This window comes from Ambystoma mexicanum, chromosome 8 (assembly GCF_040938575.1).
Source record: "Ambystoma mexicanum isolate Mex_15411 chromosome 8, UKY_AmexF1_1, whole genome shotgun sequence".
In the NCBI taxonomy this organism is placed as follows: domain Eukaryota; kingdom Metazoa; phylum Chordata; class Amphibia; order Caudata; family Ambystomatidae; genus Ambystoma; species Ambystoma mexicanum.
The window spans coordinates 447,370,092-447,390,675 of NC_090929.1; the positions used below are offsets into that span (position 1 = coordinate 447,370,092).

Below are 20,584 nucleotides of genomic sequence, written 5' to 3' on the forward strand. Positions count from 1 at the left end.
AAACACCCACAACACCTTTTCTTGCTGATGTGCCTTTATCTGAAATCTCTGAGAAAAACCATCCGAGTTAAAAGTTCAATGACATCCATGTACTTCAACTCCCATAACTACCCAGGTACTGAGACGAGAAGGATGTTCAGGGAGTTTGTGCGAAGTGACAGGAGCAAGCTAGTTTTTCCAAGTCTTCAGTGCGCGGAACATTAAAAGATGCAACCGCACTATTGGATCGAGTAGTGCAGGAAAAGACGTTGAACCCCATGCTGAGGCTACCGAACGTGAGGCACACGGACAGGGGTGGTGGAATGGAGAAGGCCGCCAGGACAGGGGGAACACCACCACTTGTGACCAAGAAAGACCGTGGAGACGCTGGGAGCTGAGCATGGACTGCTGGATGTAGGGCCGATCGAGACGGCATTCTCCAATCTGGGCCGAAAAGGAAAGCCAGCGTGTGACCGTGATGGCGCACAGGACGCTGGAAGAACGTTCGCACACTCCAAAGTGGAAAGCGGGTGAAGGAACCACACCGCAGGAGCGGGAGCACAATCTGACTCTGGAAGGAACCAGTGAATCTGCCAAAGCAGCTGGGAACCCCAGGGCATTCTGAAAAGCGGGCCAACAAATGCTTGAATGGCACGAAATTGTTGATGTAAAACATACCAGAAGTTTGTTTGAATGCAGACATGGCAAAGTACAAAGGCAAACCACAATCAAGTACAGATGCATGAGATGCCACTGTGGGGTAATAGTTTGAGCAAATTTTACCATAGAGAGATAAACCAAGCACCCCATGGAATATGCTATTGTGGTATAGCCAAAGAACTCGGCGAGTACACCAGACAGCTGAAATTGTATGTGATCTAAGGGTGGGATGAATATTAGCCCATTATTCTTGCAGAGGTATGTGTTGGTGGTTATAGCTTCTTGCTCATCTGTGGGACGAAAGCAGGGAGAGTCATGAAGTTCTGGTTTAAACTGGTAGATGTGTTGTGTATTCCCTAAATGGGAGTCAACAGCAGACCAGCAAGGCATTCTTTGTGTTAAACCGTAGTCTGCTTCTGTCTAAAACTCATTCAGTTAATTGAAGAGCAATGAGTGCCAGGGTTTAGTAGCCAATAGGTAGAATGAGAATCCTCCTTGCCTTTTCCAGCTGAAGCTATGAACTGGTACTAGAGCAGAATAGCTGGACCGCCGCCAATGTCTTTGGGGTTTAGTGTTGGAATTGCCTTGTGATGACAACTGGGCCATTTCAATGGTAAGGGCGGTGATGATGTATTTTGTTGCTGGAGAGCCAGTGGCAAGTGTGCAGTGCTGTGGTGGTGGGTTTGAAAAGCAGAAAAATCAGCTTCTCACTGGCTTTTGCCTGCAGTTTCAGTGTGAGGCTGCTGTCCATTGTGGTTCCAAACGAGGATGGCACCGTGCATTATTTTTTTCAGGCCTGGGGTTTGCAAGAAATGGCATTTTGTTTTTTCTGTTTAACGGTCTAATGACTTGGAATTGATTTCCATTATGATTAATCGGAATGATGCTCTTGATGGTTTTCATGTGTTCATGTGACTAGTTGTAAGATGCGCTTACGGAGTAACTTGAGAGGCTGTAAAAGCCTCTGTGCCTTGTTCAAAATGTCGGATGTTTTCATGCCGTAGAAAACGAATAAGCTTGCCTCCCATGTGGTAACCTTCTTGTCTAGTCACTGACTGAGTTGCTCACTAGTGCTTTTGTGCTTTTAATCCGTTGTGTAGCTTCCTTAGTAAAGAGGAGCGTATTGCCTTTTGTTTAGGAACTCCCTGAGCTGTGACACCTCTTCTAAATCAATCATTCACTATTGGAAACATTGTGCCTTTCTAATGCGTGCCGGTATTGGGGAACTTTTACTATGCAAGCAGAATTAAGGTTTGTACTATCCTGAGGTACTTTAGGTACTTGATGCAACATTAAGGGTGACCTCACAAGGTTGTGAATTATGTGGGAATTGTGAGGCACTACCTTTTTGATACTAACAAGCAGAGATCTGTACCTCTTGATCTCACGCTAGGCGGTGCTCTAGTGGTGGTGATTTTCAAGAGATATGTATTATGAGGATTACTACCCTGTGTGCATTTGTTTCATATTGGTTTCATGGATTCAGTATGTCTGGAATCGTTTACAAGTTTGCACATTTGAAGTGAGTCCGAATTGGTTAAACTTACCAACACTGTCAAGTGTTATCAGGTATTGTTGGGTGTTTTTCGAGGTGTGAAATTTAGTTTCAATTAAATGTGGTATTGACCAAGCAAAGTTTAATAGGAGAGCACACATTGAGTGGTTTAATGTTTGTTTTATTGTTGTCTTTAGAATTGTTTTCTATGTGCCGTCATCAAGTGGATGGTTTGTTACATCTATACAACATATGTCTGACTGGCTATAATTCATTTCGGCAGAATACAATTCTTCTTTTTGGCAGGATAGAGACCTTTAGATGAAACATTCAAATTTAAGAAGGAGCATCTACTGTTAATGAGATACTTTCCTCAGTGGTTATAATGCTGCAATGTCCGTTATTGACAGTCCTATGGACCGAAACATGTTGGGCTGGGGCCAGTGGCATATTTAGGATTTCCGCAGCCCTAGTCCTAACTAATTGCATGCATCCCCCTCCCTCCCAAACTTTACTCCGCCTCTGCCAGAGTCTGCACCTTCGCCAGATTACATCCCTTCAACAAACTTTGTCGCCAGTCTACACCTGCACCACCATCTTGTCCCATTTCTGCTCCATAAGAACACAAGGACATTTGTAAGGCTGATGGGATTTCTTATCCCAAGTCAAGCCTGTTCTCTTCTATGTTGTTGTAGTTGAAATAGTGTTTTGATGTGTCAGCTGGCCAGAGTTTGGAGATGGCAGTGTGTTCTACAGTTGAGTGCATTAGAGGTACTTGCTGAGACCAGCTGCCTATTTTGTATTGGATCAGAGAACAATCTTCATAAAAGCGAGGAGAACATAAGAAGATGTCTGCCAACTGGACACAAGTGATGGAGGATTGGAACCAGGAATTATGGTTTTAATATGGATATCTGGTTTCTCCGACGTTGCCTGCTGTAAACCCACGTGGAGTACCTCCTGGAATGCTCCTGGCAACATAAATACATTTCTACATGCTGCCTTGTTAAATGTTCTATTTTACATATGAAATGTAAATGTTGCAGTTATAACTTTAAAAAGAGAATGTATTCAGGGAGAGGTGAGGCGGGCAGAATGACCACAAAGATCAAGGGGAGGGCGCCTCAGGCCCCAGGAGATAACCATGGCACCCTCCATGAACTGTGGCTGGCGCAGGCCTGGAAGGAAGGAAGCGGTCCCCCTAGAGAGATGGTGGGAGAGGGCACCTCCCAGGGGAATGCAGAGGACATGGCAATTATGCATAGGCAAGAATTCCTAGGGGAGTTACAAGCCTTACAAAATCTAGCGAAGACTTTTCAGAAGCAATTCCAGTTGATGCGAGCAGACCTTAATGAAGCCCTAGGAGAAATGAAACAAGAAATGCGTCAACTGGGCGAAAGAACAGATACCCTAGAGCGAGGCCTCCAAGAAGTGGATAAGGACACCACTGCCATAGCAAAGCGATTGAAAGGCCGGACACTGCCACCAGAAACTTAGAGACGCAGATGGAGGATTTGGAAAACCGATCCCACAGAATTAACATCAGAGTGAAAATGTTGCCGGAAACGGTACAGGACAAGAACTTAAGAGGCACTTCAAGGCATTTTTGCCAATATCCTGGGTGAGAGCGAGCCGGGAAAGCTCGAGCTAGATCGGGTGCATAGAACGGGGCGGTTGTCCAAGGGCCAATCAGCGAGGCCGAGGGACATCCTGGCAGCTTTCGCAAGGTATGCTCAGAAGGAGGTGGTTCTCAGGGTGGCAAGATTAAAGGAACCCATTATGTTCGAGGGTCAACAGATCGCACTGTTTCAGGATCTGGCGAGCAGTACACTCCTGAAGAGGAGGCAGATGGGCCCGCTACTGAAGATCTTGAACGATAAAGCTATACGATACAAATGGACCTTTCCATTTGGTCTGCTCTTTGAATGGGAGGGTGCCCAGAGGCGGATTACATTACTTCAAGAAGGAGCCTACCTGTTGCGCGTGGACCTGGAGGATGCCCCTTCGAGCTCGAAGCCAAGAAACACAACTGGCCAATCTAGATCTAGATCTTCGGAGTGGACAACTGTGGGGGATAAACGAAGGAAAGAACCAAAGGACAAAGATCTGCAGCATCCAGGAAAACCTGGCGAAGGGAGGGCACAAAAGTGAACAAATCCCTATGTAAAATGCTCAGAGATAGGGGTGGTGGGCCTCTAAAAGGTGGATGAAAGCGTTGGGGTTACTGGCGGAGCAGCCATTTCGAGTGGAGAGAGTGCAGGAAGGTTTTATCCTTCAGGGGTGGGATTGGAGGGGGGACAAAGGGGAGTGTTTGGGGGGGGAAGGGCAACGAGCAATCAACTGGGGGGAGCGGAAATAAGAGGTTACCAAGTGTGGCGACCAAACATCATTAGGAATTCGCTTAAGTGGCTAACGCATAACGTGAGGGGGTTGAATACCCCTCTTAAAAGGAAGAAGCTGGAGCATTTTATGCAGAAGGAGGGGCCGGACATTATGGGGCTTCAGGAGACGCACTTGATTCACAGGGACCAGCGTGGATTAAAGTTACGCGGCTTTGACTGGATCATCCACGTCTCAGGCCCTAGCAAAGCAAGGGGGGTGGCCCTAGCCATTCGGAACACAGTGGATTTCAGAGTCTGCGAAGAGATTGGGGATAAAGAAGGGAGGTATATAATAGCCAGGGGGGAAAGTACCAAGAGGCCCAATACACAGTTGCAGTAGTGTATGCCCCTAACTCGGGTCAGGAGCAATTTTTGCATCGAGTCCTGAAGGTGTTAGAGGAGCATGGGGCCAGATCGTCCTTATGGGCGACCTCAATATTGCATGGGACAGGGAGAGGCACGGGAGGGACAGTGCGCATACGGGGGAGGAGCAGTAATGTCCGCGGAGATGAAGGACAGGATTGGTAGGGTGGGGCTACGCGATGTTTGGAGGGAATGCAAGGGGGATGAGGAAGGCCACACCTTTCTATCGGGGGCTCACGGCTCGCAGTCCAGAATTGATTACATTTGGGTCTCGGCAGGCCTGGTGGGTAGTATTCGTGAGGTACATACTGGGCCTATAGGAATAGCGGACCATAAAACAGTTTCTATGGTCTTAGACATAGGCCAGAGGGCAAAGGGTCTGTGGGGTTGGAAATTTCCAGAGGCCATAGTGAGGGATCCGGAGGTTAGGGGGGATATCGAAGAGAAGATCAAATTATTCTTCAGTACTAATAGGAAGGAGGACACCGAGGAGGGGATTAGGTGGGATGCTTTTAAAGCCACTCTTAGAGGGGACCTGATTGCGGCGGCTCACCGAGCGAAGCTTTTGAAATTACTAGAGGCCCAGCTAGAAAACGAGGTGGAGGCCGCTAGGCAAGCGGCGGGCGATACCCCCTCCCGGGCAGCAATGCGGGTGTACAGAAAAGCGGTGGGTCAGTTGGAACTCTTGCGCACTAAGAAGGCTGAGGGTGCCCTCCTGGCTGTGAGGCAGAAATACTACATGAAAGCCAATAAGCCGGATGCACTATTAGCTCGCTTATTAAGGGGTAATAGGGCAAGAAATGCAATCACAGCGCTGAAATCGGAGTCTGGTGCTCGAGTTACAAGGCAAGAGGATTTACAGGAGGCTTTTGCGGAATACTGTGACTCCCTGTACGCCTCCCAGGGCCCCCGGAGCGAAAGTCGGGAGGCATTCCTACAAAAGGTGAAATTGGGGGAAATTAGTAGGAATACGCAGGAAGCCCTCAATCAAGAAATCTCGGAAGAGGAGGTGAGAAAGGTGATCAGGGCTCTTCCGGCGCACAAAGCTCCCGGCCCAGACGGTTATACCGCTGAGTTTTATAAATTGTTTATTACGCAGCTAGCCCCACATTTGACTTCCCTGTTTAACTCTTTTAGGCAAACGGGTAGGGTTACCCCCTTCATGGAGGAGGCAAAGGTCACCCTCATCCTCAAACCTAATAAAAACCCAGAGGAAAGTTCCTCATATCGCCCGATTGCCTTGATTAATATTGACGCAAAGATATACACTAAGATTCTGGCGAGCCGTCTCGAGTCCATCCTCCCGAGCTTGATCCACCCTGACCAGGCCGGGTTCATTAGAGGTAGACAAAGATCAGACAACATCAGGCGTGTGGCCCATATAGTCGAAAAAGTCCAAAAGACGAACACTCCCGTGGTCTTGGTGGCACTAGATTTGGAAAAGGCTTTTGAGCGCGTGGAGTGGTCTTTTCTGTTTCAAGTAATGAAAAGGATGGGCTGTGGGGGGGACTTTATGAAGATGGTTTGAGCTAATTATCATGACCCCAACATTAGGGTGATGGTTAATGGGAAGGCCTCTAGGCGAATAAGTCTGCGGCGAGGAACTAAGCAAGGCTGTCTACTCTCCCCAATACTCTACGCGATTTACTTGGAACCTCTCCTCCAAGCAATCAGGGAGACCAGAGAGATTCAGGGCATCCTTTTCGGAGGAAAGCAGCAGAAGGTCGCAGCTTTCGCGGACGATATGTTGTTGATGTTGACTGCACCAAGGGAATCGCTTCAAGCGAGTGTGAGCTTGTTGGAGGCTTTTGGGGAGGCAGCGGGCTTGAAGATTAACACCAACAAGTCAGAAGTGCTGAATCTGACATTAAGGGCTGAGGAACGGGACAGGTTAAAGGAGGGTTTGCAGTTTATGTGGAGCCAGGGAGGGATCAGGTACCTGGGGGTGAAAATCACAGCAGCTTTAACAGGGTGGTATGCGTCTAACTTCCCCCCGCTGCTCAAAGCGGTAAAAAAGGACTTCCAAAAGTGGAGAGAGCTCCGGGTGTCTTGGGTGGGGCGGATTGCCGCGGTGAAGATGGTCACGTTTCCAAGGCTCCTTTATCTCTTCCAGGCTGTCCCGCTGTCTATCCCGTCAACCTTTTTTAAAAAGTTAGATTCGCTCACCAAAGGGTTCATCTGGGAAGGGAAAAGGTCTAGGGTGGCCTTTAGGCTCCTGACGGCGGCCAAGGGTGAGGGGGGGGGGGGCTGGCGCTGCCGAATTTTTGGCGATATTATGAGGCTGCACAACTTCGTGTCATCAGGGAATGGCTGTTGGACGACAAGGGGTTAACAGATAAACTGTGGGTGAGGATGGACAGGGCGGTGGTGCATCGCAACCTAGCAGAAATTCTATGGCTTCCCAAATCGCTCAGGCCCCAGCATCTCTACGAGAGCGCTATTACTAAGCTTATGGCGGATACCTGGGATACACTGACGGGCTCGGGGGGCATAACTACATTTCCAACTCCCTTCACTCCTATCTTTGGTAATGGAGAAAGGGGCATTTATTCAGTGGCAGGAAGGTGGTTGCAGGAAACTGGCGGATATGTTCAGGGAGGGGGAATTGTTGTCTTTTCAAGACTGTAAGAGGGAATTCGCCATCCATGAAAGCGAGAGTTTGCGGTATGCACAAATTCGGCATTGGGTTATGCATCCAGGGGTTAAAAAGGCGGCCACCCGAGACCCAACGCTATTTGAGAGGTTTCTCCTCACTAATGATGGATCGAAAGGCCTGATCTCTAAGATTTACAAGATTTTGAGCAGTGCGAATGCGGGCATCCAGTGGCCCTTTATGCGGTAATGGGAACGGGTATTGGGGAAGGAGATTGATAGATCAGATTGGGAGAGTCTATGGAGAAAGGTCCCTAAAATGGCCAAGACATCTCAATTACAAGAAACCTGGTACAAGATATTGTATGGGTGGCATTATACCCCCGCTCGGCTTCATAGGATGTACCCCACGGTTTCAGAGAAATGTTGGAGGGGATGTGGCCTGGTAGGCACAGCGGAGCATATTTGGTGGTCATGCCCAAAGATTGCACCATTTTGGGGGGAGATACGGAAAGCACAAGATCTGGTCTTTGGCCCGGGGGATGATAGAACACCGGTGCGCATTCTCTTTGGCATCCGCACAAAAGAGGTGGCGGGTGAACCTAGAGGGAGGGAGAAAGCAAAGGTGATGCTGACGTTGGCAGCTATGATGTTAATAGCACAGAGGTGGAAGAGCGTTGAGGTCCCTGTGTTCCAGGACTGGCTCCGGAAGATGTGGAAAATAGTGGCTCTGGAATGGGTGACTTATACCATTTTCAACAAACTACAGAACTTTGCGGCGGACTGGGGCGAAATGTTGGAATTTCTTAAAGATGACTTTAGGGTGATATGGTGCACGCAGCGCCTGAGACTGTTGGACCTACAATGATCGTGATATGTTTATCCAGTGGAATGATGATTTGGGAAGCTGAGGCTTGTTGTCTGGGGGCCGGGGGTGGAAGGGGATGGAGATTGGAGGGGATTGAAGGGAGGGAGGAGCGGTTCTTGTTTTTTCTGTTTCACTTGTTGCAAAATTCAATAAATAAAGTTTTCAACAAAAAAAAGAGATGTATTACAAAAAGAGCTAAACCTCCTCATGTTTACAGCTCAGGTGTTAGCAGGGGGCGTAAAGGAGATGAAAAGTTACCACCTGCTGCAGCCCATGTACCGCTAATCCCTTGGGCTGGAGCACCATTAATAGATGGCAAAATCCCAAGTGAAATTTGTAAACTCTGCTGGGCATAAACACCTAATTGGAGTAAAGACAGTTGCAGAAGGTTCTTGGAACCTTTTGGCTGTGCATTCTCATGGTGGAGTAATGGATATGGGCGACCCTGAACATTCATGGGAGGGAAGCGACAGCATTCCCTGTAGTTTTTATAACCAATTAAGTGGTGAATACTTTTGACATCATCGCTACTTGTGCTGTTGTCTAAAATACCCAATATCCCAAAGGTGGAACTGAGTCGGGCTTTTCAGCACAACATTACCTTTGTGTAATACCCTGGGGAGCTCCGTGTTTGACTTAAGCATAGGTTTAACATTGTAAAATGATGCATCATTTTTAACCTCCACTTTTCTGGAGGGATAAACCCCATTTTCAAACTGGTATGAAAAATGCATGTCATGTATTTGAACATAAAAGTAGTTGCTTAACGTATAGTGTGTGTATGTGTTGATTAGCACGAACGTTAATGACAATGGGGTGGCACCAATATACCATGAGGTTCTGGCTACTTTGCATATAAAGGAGCATTCTGGGAACATAAGAATGGGCAAAGAGGTGTATATCGATCAGGTATGTAGGTGAGAGTTGTATGATTGAATTGCTGAATACCTAATGCGTGCTGGGTTTGGTGCACATTTCCTTTTTTCTTTTTTTAAGAAAAGTCACTAACAATAAAGCTTTTGTAAATATGAAGCATATATACAAGTTTGGATAGCAACAGAGTGCAATGACTGCTAACAGCTTGAAATCATTCATGCTGTGTTGTGAATCGGCCACATTTTAAGAAAAAATATCTTTAATTTAATAAAATAGCAAGTTAAATTAAATGAATTGCTATATACATGTTTTTCCAGTAGCAATCTGCAGCCTGGGCCTAGTTGGCCTTATGGTAAATGCATCACTGGTGGGTGGGACATAACACTGAGTGCTTTTGAAATAAATGATTCATTAATGTGTTATCCGATCGATTAGGCTTATTAATGCACTGATGTGATTGATTTTGTATATTATGTCATTCATTTGTGTTTGGACACTTCACTATTTTTGCAAATGTGTATGTGTTATGACATGTACAATAAAATGTGGTTTGTTTTAAATATGGTTTTAAAATCATCTACTTGTCCTCGCCTATCATCTTTTTGTCCTTTCCCGTTTGTGGTTACTGCAACACAAACCTATATCTTAACACAAATCCTCCAACAAACAAATTTAGCACAAACTGCATTAGCACTTGCTCAACACTGCAACTGTCTACAAAGAACTCCATAAAATGCCAAATTGGCCACAAGCAGCACTGAGATCAAACTGCTCTTAGGATAGAGACTGGCTGATCGTTAAACTTTTACACACAAGCAAATCACAAACCGAACTGTAGGCCGCCAGATGAGGTTTTGGACCCAGTTAGATCACAATGATGTGCGAATTTTCAAGACCTACCTGGGATCCCAGCTACAAAAGTACTTCACTAAAATTATAAGCTATCAAAATCTACACTGTCATTACCCCAACGATAGGGGTGGTGTAGAGGTTCTTGTAAGCGGCCCTTCATAGTCTTTCCTGGTGCTTTGTGCAGGATCAGGAGTGCAATGCAGGTTGAAATAAATACAGAAGTGCTGGGGAGTAAATGGTGTCCCAGAACTGGGGTCCCACTACTTCAAGTATTCGAGAAGGGTTCCAGTCGGTGCGCACCACCCTAGAGATGAACCTTCCACTCCTACTGGCATGGAGTAATTCTAATGGGGCCAGTGTTCCATGGAGTCTGTGCTTTAAGCCTTTGCACCTAGAATGGGAGTGTGACTCTTGTGTAACCCCTGCCCCCCATTTTCTGCGGAGGATCTCCGTTATACCTATTGAAGGGTGCAGCAAGAACCTGTGGATGTTAGGTCGGAGTACTGGGGATAAATGGGGGTGATCGAGGGATCCAGCCCAAACCACCTCCGGGTCCTTTGTCCGCTTTCTTTGGGAAAGTGGAGACATCCCCGGTCCCTTGGATCACCCCAATAGATATCCCCATAGAAAGGCACAGAACTTTCTCACACATGTGTACTACACATCGAATTGCTAGGCATGGCCAGCAGAAAGACGCATTACGAGCCAGGATTATTTTGCTCCTTGATTGGCTGGTGCTCCTTACTTGCATATTTGTAAGCTCTCTACCTCACTCATGTTTTGGTGGTTATGTGATACTCCCAGAAGCAGGCTGGAATGGCACAACATCCTGTGCATAATGACACTGCAACCCAGTTTAGAACCTCAACAACATAGGAATGCCTAAATCAGCAGGGGGCCAGCAGTGGATACTTTTATGCAGCTGGCAACCCAGCATTGTTCTGGTGAGTAAAGGAAAGTCCACCCCTGAATACCTTTTCTCGATTGTTGGATTGGGAGCTTTGTGCTCCTTGGTGGTCGGTTTATAGGATTTCAATGCTTCTCTCTAGTTGACTAGATGGCATGTGCCCCATATGACTTACTGATTGGTTTACGGGCATTCCATGCTTCTCACTGGTTGGTTCATTCTTCATACTCCTTATTGGTTAGATTTGTTCTGTTACTGCACCTGTTTAGCACTCAATCTGCTAGCTGTATGGCCTTGGTTGTACTTTAAACCAGGTGTGTCTCACTATAGCAGATGCATACCTAAATGTATGATTGCAAGGGTTCTGGAATGAAGACCGCCTTTTTGGTTGAGTGTGTCCTGTTGCCATGCATGATGGTGCATTGGGTTATGTTACTGTGAAATATACCCTTCCAATTGATGGTGTGCCTGTACCAGAGGTGAATCTTTATCACAGCGATAGAACTCAATCAAGTAGACATTGTCTTGATTTGCCACTTTAAGGGTGGTAGATTGTGTGTGACCTATATTATATAAGGTATAAGGGTTGTGTGTGACAGTCGCAATGTTCAGTCAAGTTTCTGCATGCTGCATAGCTGTAAAGCAGAGGCAAAAGTTGCAGAATGGACTGTTGATTTAGGAATTAAAGTCCCTCTGGCTACAGCTGATGGTAGAGGGGAGTGGAAGAGCCTATTTTCCAAGTATTTTTTGATGCACACGCGTTCTTATATGATGCAAATACACTTGACATAGAGTTAAAGTTTTAGGTTCTATACTGAGAACCTCCACCACTGGGCACCCTTGTTTTAACACCATCAATAAGTGAATAAAAATGTGTACAAAAAGGTCCCATGTGTGCACCCCAAACTCCTATTTGTGGTTGGTGGGTTTTCCGGCATACTTATTAGTTGGCTGGATGCTTGTTGGCCCTTGCCGTTTGGGGTGATTGCACACTCTCCACTTGCCATCGGTTGGTTATTTGGTGGGATCTCCATACTGATCACTGTTATGTTGGTTGGTAGGTGCCCTGCTTGCTCCTCGCTCAGATTATAGCTGCTCTGTTCCCTACATTGGCTGGATGGTGGGTCCATTATGCCCCTCACTGAATGGGCAAAGTGAGCTCTGTGCACCTTGATCACTGAATGATGGTAGGGCATTCTATGCCAATCAATGACCAGTTCGTAGGTTCAGGAGCTTTACAAGGGTTAATTGGCTGACCATTACTGGCTTGTTGGTTATGGTTTTCTATTCCTAACTGGGTGGTTGGAAAGTGCTGCTTTCCATTCACTCATTTAGTAGTGGCTGCTGCATTCCCCTCGTTGATTGGATGGTTGGTGCTATATGCCCCACGTTATTGATTTTGTGAGTGTCCTGTGCTTCATGCTTGCTAGTTTATGAGTGATCTGTGGTTGGTTGGTGAATGGTTTGTTTTCCTGACTAGTTAACGGTCTCTGTCCCACACTGGCTGGACATAGATTTGTGTTCTTCAATAGATGTGGCGGTCCATCTCACTTATAGATTGGTTGGGGTCTGTATGCTGTTCCCTGGCTTTTTGGTGGATGCTCTATCCTCCTCGTGATTGTGGGTTCTCTTTGATTGGTGGGTGTTTGGTGGCAACAATTAGTGGTCCTCACTAGTTGGCTGGTGTTGGTACTATATACTCCTCACTGATTGGTTTGTAGCTGATGCCTGTTCCTCATTGGATGGTGGGCTCTATGGGCTCAGTGCTAGTCACTGGTTGGACGATTGGTATGTCAACTTTATATAGTGCTTCATTGTTGGTGATCCATGTCTTTTGATCAATATCCACTTCTTTTCCAGCATGACGCATTATCCGAATACAGACCCATTCTGGCCTCCGCGCCGGCCTGCCCACCTCGGACTGCCATCGCAGACAAGAAACTGATTTTCATCCCACTCATCTTCATCGTCCTACGCATCTGGAGCACTGTGCGCTTTATCCTGACGCTCTGCAACTCCCCTGCTGTGAACTACTCCCTGCTGGTTGTCCTCCACGTACGTTCCTGCTCAATCCAGTCATGGGCTAGTGCTGTGTGTAGAGGGTCATGGTGGGCAACCCCTGCTACTGGTTGGAGTAACTCGCACAGATGGGTCAGAGGTTGATTAGGAGTTTTAGAAGTGCACATCTTTTGTCTTTGGTGTCAGTGGATGCTTACTACCAGGTAGGGTGAGTGACTCGTTCTGCTAATAGTCCCTGCATCACCTCCATGCTGCCCAAAAATCTGTCTACAAAATGGAATAAGAAACTAAATGACATGCTGGTCCGTCTTGTGTTTAAGTTTTGTGGGAACATGGGGACCAGGAAGCTCTTTGGAGGGAATTTCACACGTCTTGTGACCTCTTTGTATTAGTTTAATACTCCATTAGAAACCTTGGGCAGACTGTCACGGGCAGACTGTCACATTAACATTGTGCCCAGGTAACTCACTTCATACCCAGTCCCTATTTAAATGTGCATATTGTAAGATGCGCTCTTTATTCTCTGTGTAGTGTGTCAATTTCTTTCTTGGTGTCCGAGCACTCTGATATATGCCCTCTCTTCCTGCCAGTGCAGTCTTGTAGTATCTGTTCTCCTTCCTTGTCGCTCTCTCCGCCCTCTGCTTTTCTCCCTTTAAATGCCTCGGTCAGTGCACTTTCGATCTCCTTTTTCTCTCCCCCACGCCTCCTCTGCGCCCCTCTTTCCCTCTCTCTGTGCCCTTGTTTCTGTGTCCCCTATCGCTCTCTTTGCACCCTTGTCCTGCGCCCCTCTCCCTCTTTGTGCCCCTCTCCCTCTTTGTGCCCCTCTCCCTCTTTGTGCCCCTCTCCCTCTTTGTGCCCCTCTCCCTCTTTGTGTCGCTCTCCCGCCCTGCCATCAAAAGGTGGATGACTTCCCACTTGCTTATGCTCAACTTCATTAACAGAGGTTTTCTACTTCCCAGCCAAATGGACCATCTCGTCCACTCCCCCCGACCCCCTCATCTCTTCTTCCCTGACTTCCTTACACTGCTTCTGCTCATAACCTTGGTGTCATCTTCAACCCATCTTATAACTTCTCGCTCTTAATCTCTGAATCTGCCACTGAAACCAGATTCAACCACCCCAATCTAGAAATCTGTCATCTTCATTTCAATACTGCTAAACCGCTAATCTCCTCTAGTCTTTTCTAGATTGGACTACTGTGGTTTTTCATCTCTGGACAAAGTCCCCCACTTCATAGTATGCACGTATGCCCACTTTTAAAGCTTACTCCCTTCACCTTACCTCCTCTGCCTGTTGCCAGATTGACTAGCTATCTATGAAACAAAGAACAAAGTACAAACCTCTTATCCATGGACTTGCCCCACCTTAACTATCTGCTCATCTCACTCCCTACTATCCCGTTTGCTTGTTACAATTATCCACGGCTCACCTCCTTGCCACAACTCTAGCCCCCCTGTATTTCTGCTCTCTTCCCCCCCCCCCCGCACCTCCTCTCCATACTACTCCAACTCTACCACTATTTAAATCCAACCTCAAAGCCCTCCTTTCTGGAAAACCTGTTTCCTAGCACTCTACGTTACTCCACCCTCCTTCCTTCTCTCCCTACCCTCATGGACAGCCCACAGCACTTTTCCTTAACCCCACCCCCCCATCCTTAATTTAGCACTTCCTCCACCATCCCGCCCTATGTTATTCTGTCCTGTTCTCGTCCCTGGTTTATATTTCCACCTTTCCCTGCAACATTTTTCAAGTCCCATTGTCTTACCCCATTGTCAAAGACCCATTTCCTCTGCTCTGTTATCCGTTACATTTTGTAGGGTTTTTTGTGCCAGAAACGCATTGCTTTTCTGTGATCTCTATAAATATGGAATGCAATGTTTTTGGTAACCCCACATTGATTTTTCATCCCACTTAAAGCACTCTGCGTATGCCATGCAACACCCATTAAAATAGAGCAGCGTCTTGGTTTTTGTTGCCTGTGTATGGCAGTAGCAGAGGTTCCATGTCCTTTCATCGCCTCAGTTTTCATCCCCAGGCTTTTTAACGTTCACATTCCATCGAATGTGCTCACCATTTGTTTCTTTTTTTGTGTGGGGCGTACTCCCCAAACCCCCCCTCCCACAATTATTTTTTGCCATTGCCCACCCACCCAAACCCTTATCTGCCCCTTCCCACCCCCCCATAAAAAATTCGATGAGCACATTCGATGGAATGTGCACTTTGAAAAGCCTGGGGATGAAAAGGCAGACGATGAAAGGACGTCGTACCGTAGCAGCTACAGTTCTGTGTATGCAATGTAGCCTCTTTAGGTGTGTATGCAATGCACTTCATGCAGGTGGTAGAAGCAATTGGGTATCTGGGAATTGCAGTAATTTACATTCTGCATGACCTGCAGCAATATAGTACATGCAGCGTCTGCGGTAATAAATTTATGGCCTCAACAGATGCCATCCTGTGTGCGCAGGAGACAGAGGTAGCAGCAGCTTAAGCCATGGGCCTGTGTATGTACATTGCTTCTACATCTTCACCTCTCCCTCTCATGTGCTTGAAACTTCTGAAATTGGCATTACTATTACAAGTAAAGGGAGGTGTGTGTGTGTGTGTGTGTGTGTGTGTGTATTTACAGAATAACCCTCCTACCCCCGCAGCGTTCACCACCCCTTTGTCCTAAATTACTTTTCCTTCCCTTTGTGCAGGGTATTGGGAACACCTTCCAGGGTGGTGCTAACTGCATCATGTTCGTCCTGTGCACAGCAGTGGTGCGTAGACGGCTGTTCGCATGTGCCTGCTGCCACCACTGTCCCGGCTCGTGGTGGTTGGCGACCCCAGCACCAGACCCGGCTCCCCCGTACACAGAGGAATCTGATGACTTGTTGGAGGATGATTTGCCCCAAAGAGCCTGAAGTGTCGTCTGGGTCAAAGAGTATGGTGCTAATCTTGGCTGGACTGGGAGCCACTGAACTGTGAGTTACAGGGGCGTGTGAGGGGCGCATGCGGGGGGGGGGCATTTTAAGCCAACATCATCTTTAGATGTCCCAGATCAAATGGGGTTTCCTGCAGAAAAATGCACGTAGGGCACACTTCATTGGACACTGGGAGAGGGAAACCTACTTTGAAGAAAGTAGTTCTTCAAGGAGCAAACGGTCTATATAGATGGCTAGACTAGTATATTGTTCTTTAGTGTCAAGGTAGAGAAAATGTGGAAGGTTAAAGGTCCCCTTTGAATCTGGGCACTGCCCTCCATAATATATATCATACAGTAAAGAGAGGCTGCCCTGGGATGCTTGGGCCCCATATTCTCCCAGAGCTCTGCCTGCAAAAATACCCTGCTTTCCTAACTGGATTTGTCTGTGATGAACCACTCGCTCTAAACGTACAATATTGCACTTGAGATTACCAGTTGTGCTGTAGCCTTGAACTAATAATGGATTTTTAAATACTGAAATTCATTGACTTTCAAGCTCTGATTAACAAAGCTCATAGACTGTCCTGAATAAATAAAGGTACCTTTTTAAAATCTTCACTGGCAGAAATAGGTTGGTTTAGTTTGGAGGCAGCACGTTTCCACTTTTCAAGTATCCTCACCAATCCTTCACTTATAGGGCATGATTGGGTGCTTTTTGTACTGTGTGAATGCAAATTGATTGACCATTTCTCTCCATGTTCCTCTTCAAGATCCTGTTTCGCTCTTCGCCTTGAGCCAACCTTTCTCTCGTCAGTCCCTCATCTCCTCAGACCCTCCTCTCCTCAGACCCCCACCACCACCACCACCTCCTCCTCCTCCTCCTGTCTTCGCCACCACTCACCTACTTATATCTACTCATATTGGTCTCCAACACTTTTCCAACCTCCTGCCACACCCTTCTCCACCCACTCTGACTGGAGCCTCTAGGTTTTATCTTCTTTCCTCCTCCCTCTGGGTGCAACTCCTGGTAAAGGGCTGCACCGACTATTATAATTGGGACAGAGCTGTTATTGGTGGTTGTTTATGGTTGCACATGGGAGGATTTGGGGGTCTAACGAGCGGGACTAAGCCTATAACGGGGCTGCCCGCCTTCTTGGAACTTATCCTCTAACTTTTCTTTAGTGGCGTCTATGCGGCTTCTAGATTTTCTGGTCCTCCTGCAGGTGGATTATTTGCTGAGTAAGGGATTGAAACTCCTTTCTTGTGTGGGAACTCTGTGCGTGGTGAAACAGCAAGATTCTATCCATGGCGAGAGATTTCTCTTCCGGGGGACAATTCTTCAGTAACTTTGTTTTGCACGTTATACTAGCCAAGCTGCAAGTATTGTATCCAAAGCATTCCTTGATAAGTTCTGAAATAACCTCTGATGTTGCAGGCTCACTGGTAACACTATTGAAGCTTTCACTAGGAGCGCTAGGGGGGAAAAATCTGACCCCAGTTAAAGGAACAGGTGCACTTTCCAGCTTCTTAGAGAGTGCTTCAGACTTAGTTGTGGAGGGAGTGCATTGATGCTCCTGTGCCTTTTCCCATTCAGGCACCGGGGATCATGGGCAGGGAAGCTGGAGGATCCACTCCATGCTTACCCTTTACCCATCATCCACTAGCTCAGGGCGGCACACGGCCCCCCCCGAGACACTGCCTTACTAATCCCTAGATTCAGGTGTTCAAACTACTTTCCTGGTTCCTTTTCTGCACCCAAAATAATGTATGAAGTGACTTTCCATCCTCGTGATTGTACCCAGAAATGTGCCTTTATCCTACAAGCACCGACACCTTACCGGTACTTGTTAACACTAGTGAATACAAATGCATATTTGCCTGAAGTTCAGCTGAATATACTATGGCAGTGGAACTAGTTGAGCCACAACCATAAGCATGGTTCTAGGTTCTCCTGCAGTTACCCCGTTTCTTATTTATGCTGCAAGATTGTGGGAACCTCCACTGGCACTGGTGGGCATGGCATTTGGCCATGGAGGGTCAAAACCAGTTTACCAAACAAGGGAGCAGGGCCCCTAACCTGATGTTCCTAGGGTTGGGGCACTAGATGTGACTACTGCCTTGGTGGAAGCCACTCGAGGTGTGTGGAGGCTAGCCTGACTTGTAGCCACCAGAAGGCTAGCTGAATCGCACTGCACCCTGGGAGACCTAGAGCAAATTTCTCTGAAGCAAACCTGTCCCCTACCTGCTTGGGAGTGGTCACACACCACGAGTGTTGAGAAAGATATCAATTCATAGTCCACAGCAAGTTATCAAAAGACGGAATTAACCAGTGTCTGCTAAGGATGACAGAGTCCTTACATGGTGAATACTGGCACCCATAGGTCGATGCCTGCAATGCAAGTTGATTCATGTTATGAGACCAGTGCTTTGAATTGGCATTCTAGCAAAAAAGGTGTCAGGGCCTAGCTTGTGATCCAGCGGAGGCTCAAGAAGTACCCCACAAACCCCTTTGAAGTAGTCTGCTCTGCAAGTTTCAAGTTACTTTTGCTGCACCAACTGCCCAGGATGAGGTGGGGCAGTGGATAAAATAAAAAATGACAGGTCATTGCTTGTGGCACCCTCTCAATGTTCTCAGTTTGAAGTGCCACAGACCTAGAAATAAAAAGCAAGAGGTTGTCTTCTACTGCTCCTACCTGCCCTCCTTCTCAAGCAATCGACCCCCACCCCCTAGTTTATCTGTCTTCCTCCTCTTTGTGCTCGAAAGGCACCACTGAATTCTTTGCTTTTCAGTGCAAAAGCTGTTGGTTCTGCTCTCTACTGGTTTTCTCCATTGGAAGCATTCAATATGAACGTTCTATGGATGGTTCCATGTAATAATGTGGCGACATTATTGCATGGAACATGCAGGGGACATATTATCCCCATATATATGGTCACCCAAATGATATCGCCACAACCTTTTCCCGGTGATATTATTTACGGCGACCATATATATGGGGATAATATTACCCGATACCCTATGGATGTCTATTTTTCCAATGGCCTCCTGATACTTTCTCAGTCTTATTCAGTGTATTCATCTTTGTCTCTCCTGTGTAACTTCTGTGTTTTTCTGTACTTTTATCCAGTGCTTTAACCGGGCCTAAAAGTGGGGTTGAGCCAGGGCCCAGGGTCCCACCATAACGTTGGCGGGAGACATTATCCGCTTGCAGTCGTGATGGGAGATGTGCCCACCATTGAGTCAGGCAAGCTGACAGAAGTGCCAACCAGCAGCAGCGACACTCTGGCTGGCCCTTCCTGTGGTGACCCCTCGCATGAGTGAGTGAGAGAGAGGGGGGGCTAATGGGATGGGAGGGTGGCCTGAGGAGGGCTGATGGGAGGGGGTGATGGACGATGGGGTGGGTCTCCAGAGGAAGTTCCTGTCCCTTTGTTTCTCCACCCCCTCCCCAGGTCGCTGAGGCGTTTTAAACCCTTGGCGAACCTGTTGATTACTTGACATATTTCAAGCTTTATAAAATATGGATTGAAAAGTACACAATTCATTCCATCTTTCATAAAGCTTTGCAGACGGACAAAGACGCCTCAGGCTTTGTCTGTACTTTTCAAGCCATCTTTTATAAACCTAGAAATATTTTTAAAAAATGGCGTACACAAACCATAAGATATGTACACAAATATATAAAATAAATGTTATATATTTGTGTGCGTACCTTACTATGGTTTGTGTACTTCATATTTCTATGTTTCTAAAAGATGGCTTGCATAGTACACATCATAGTAAGGTACTCATACAAATATATAAATGCTTACATGCATTTATATATTTCTCCAGCATGGAGTCTGGCGTGGATGCACATGCTCATGAATATTCCATGTCGTCAAGCTGGGAATCTTCTGTAAAAGAAAACTGTTTCAGTTTCGTTTCTGAACTGTCTTTCTCCTATAAACCAATCACTGAGCTCTGGGTCATACTGCCCCTAGCCAATGACTTCCTTCTACCTAAGCCCCTCCTCTGGCAGCCATCTTCAGATTTTTACCGCACGTTCAAGTGTCTGGAGTCCTTGTGCTTCCCTCTTCATGCTTTTCTGCTAGGAAAACTACATTTTTCTGTCAATCGAGCCTATGTGCTCCATCACTTATTCGTCCAGTTAACTGGGATCCATTTTTTTCGGAATCTTTCATCGCCCCTTTTAAAGACTGGAGGGGGGTGTCTGTACTTCCGCTCCCTATATGGTAGAGGAGAGGACAGAGGACAGAGGACCCCAGCCAAGATTCTCTATTATTGGTACATGGTGGCGCAATCAAGGCCTAGCTTCTCAGGAGGTGATGCAGGCTGGTTCTTAAGTACAGTGTAGTCCCCAAGTCCCCACAAAGGAATGTCCACACACTGTATCGGTGAAAACAGTCTTTATATCATTAATATTCAAGGTTATATCGCAATAACTCACTTTGTGCTCAGAAAATCAACAATGGTAAATGGTACCACAAATATTATCAGATCTCATTAAAGTGCATCAACTATGCTGTCGAAATGTCACAGAGATCAATAAAGAGGAAACCAGCAGTAGAGAGAGGAAGGAAAGCAAGATGGTTGAACAATTGGCAGAATACTGGTCGCTACCGTTAAACACAGTTCTGTGTGGAGATCCCCCCCTGCCCCTACCCAGGCAACCTGTAGAATAAAGAT

At 46.7% G+C, this 20,584-nt stretch overlaps 1 protein-coding gene across 1 annotated transcript in view; it reads left to right on the plus strand.

Annotated features, from left to right (window-relative positions):
• GPR157 (G protein-coupled receptor 157) overlaps positions 1 to 20,584 on the plus strand; it is a 191,147-nt gene that overhangs the window by 78,062 nt on the left and 92,501 nt on the right. The window contains exons 4-5 of the mRNA XM_069610030.1: positions 12,834 to 13,028; positions 15,689 to 15,955. Coding sequence (XP_069466131.1) covers positions 12,834 to 13,028; positions 15,689 to 15,895 — 402 coding nt within the window. The 3' untranslated portion in view covers positions 15,896 to 15,955. The remainder of the gene's footprint in view (positions 1 to 12,833; positions 13,029 to 15,688; positions 15,956 to 20,584) is intronic.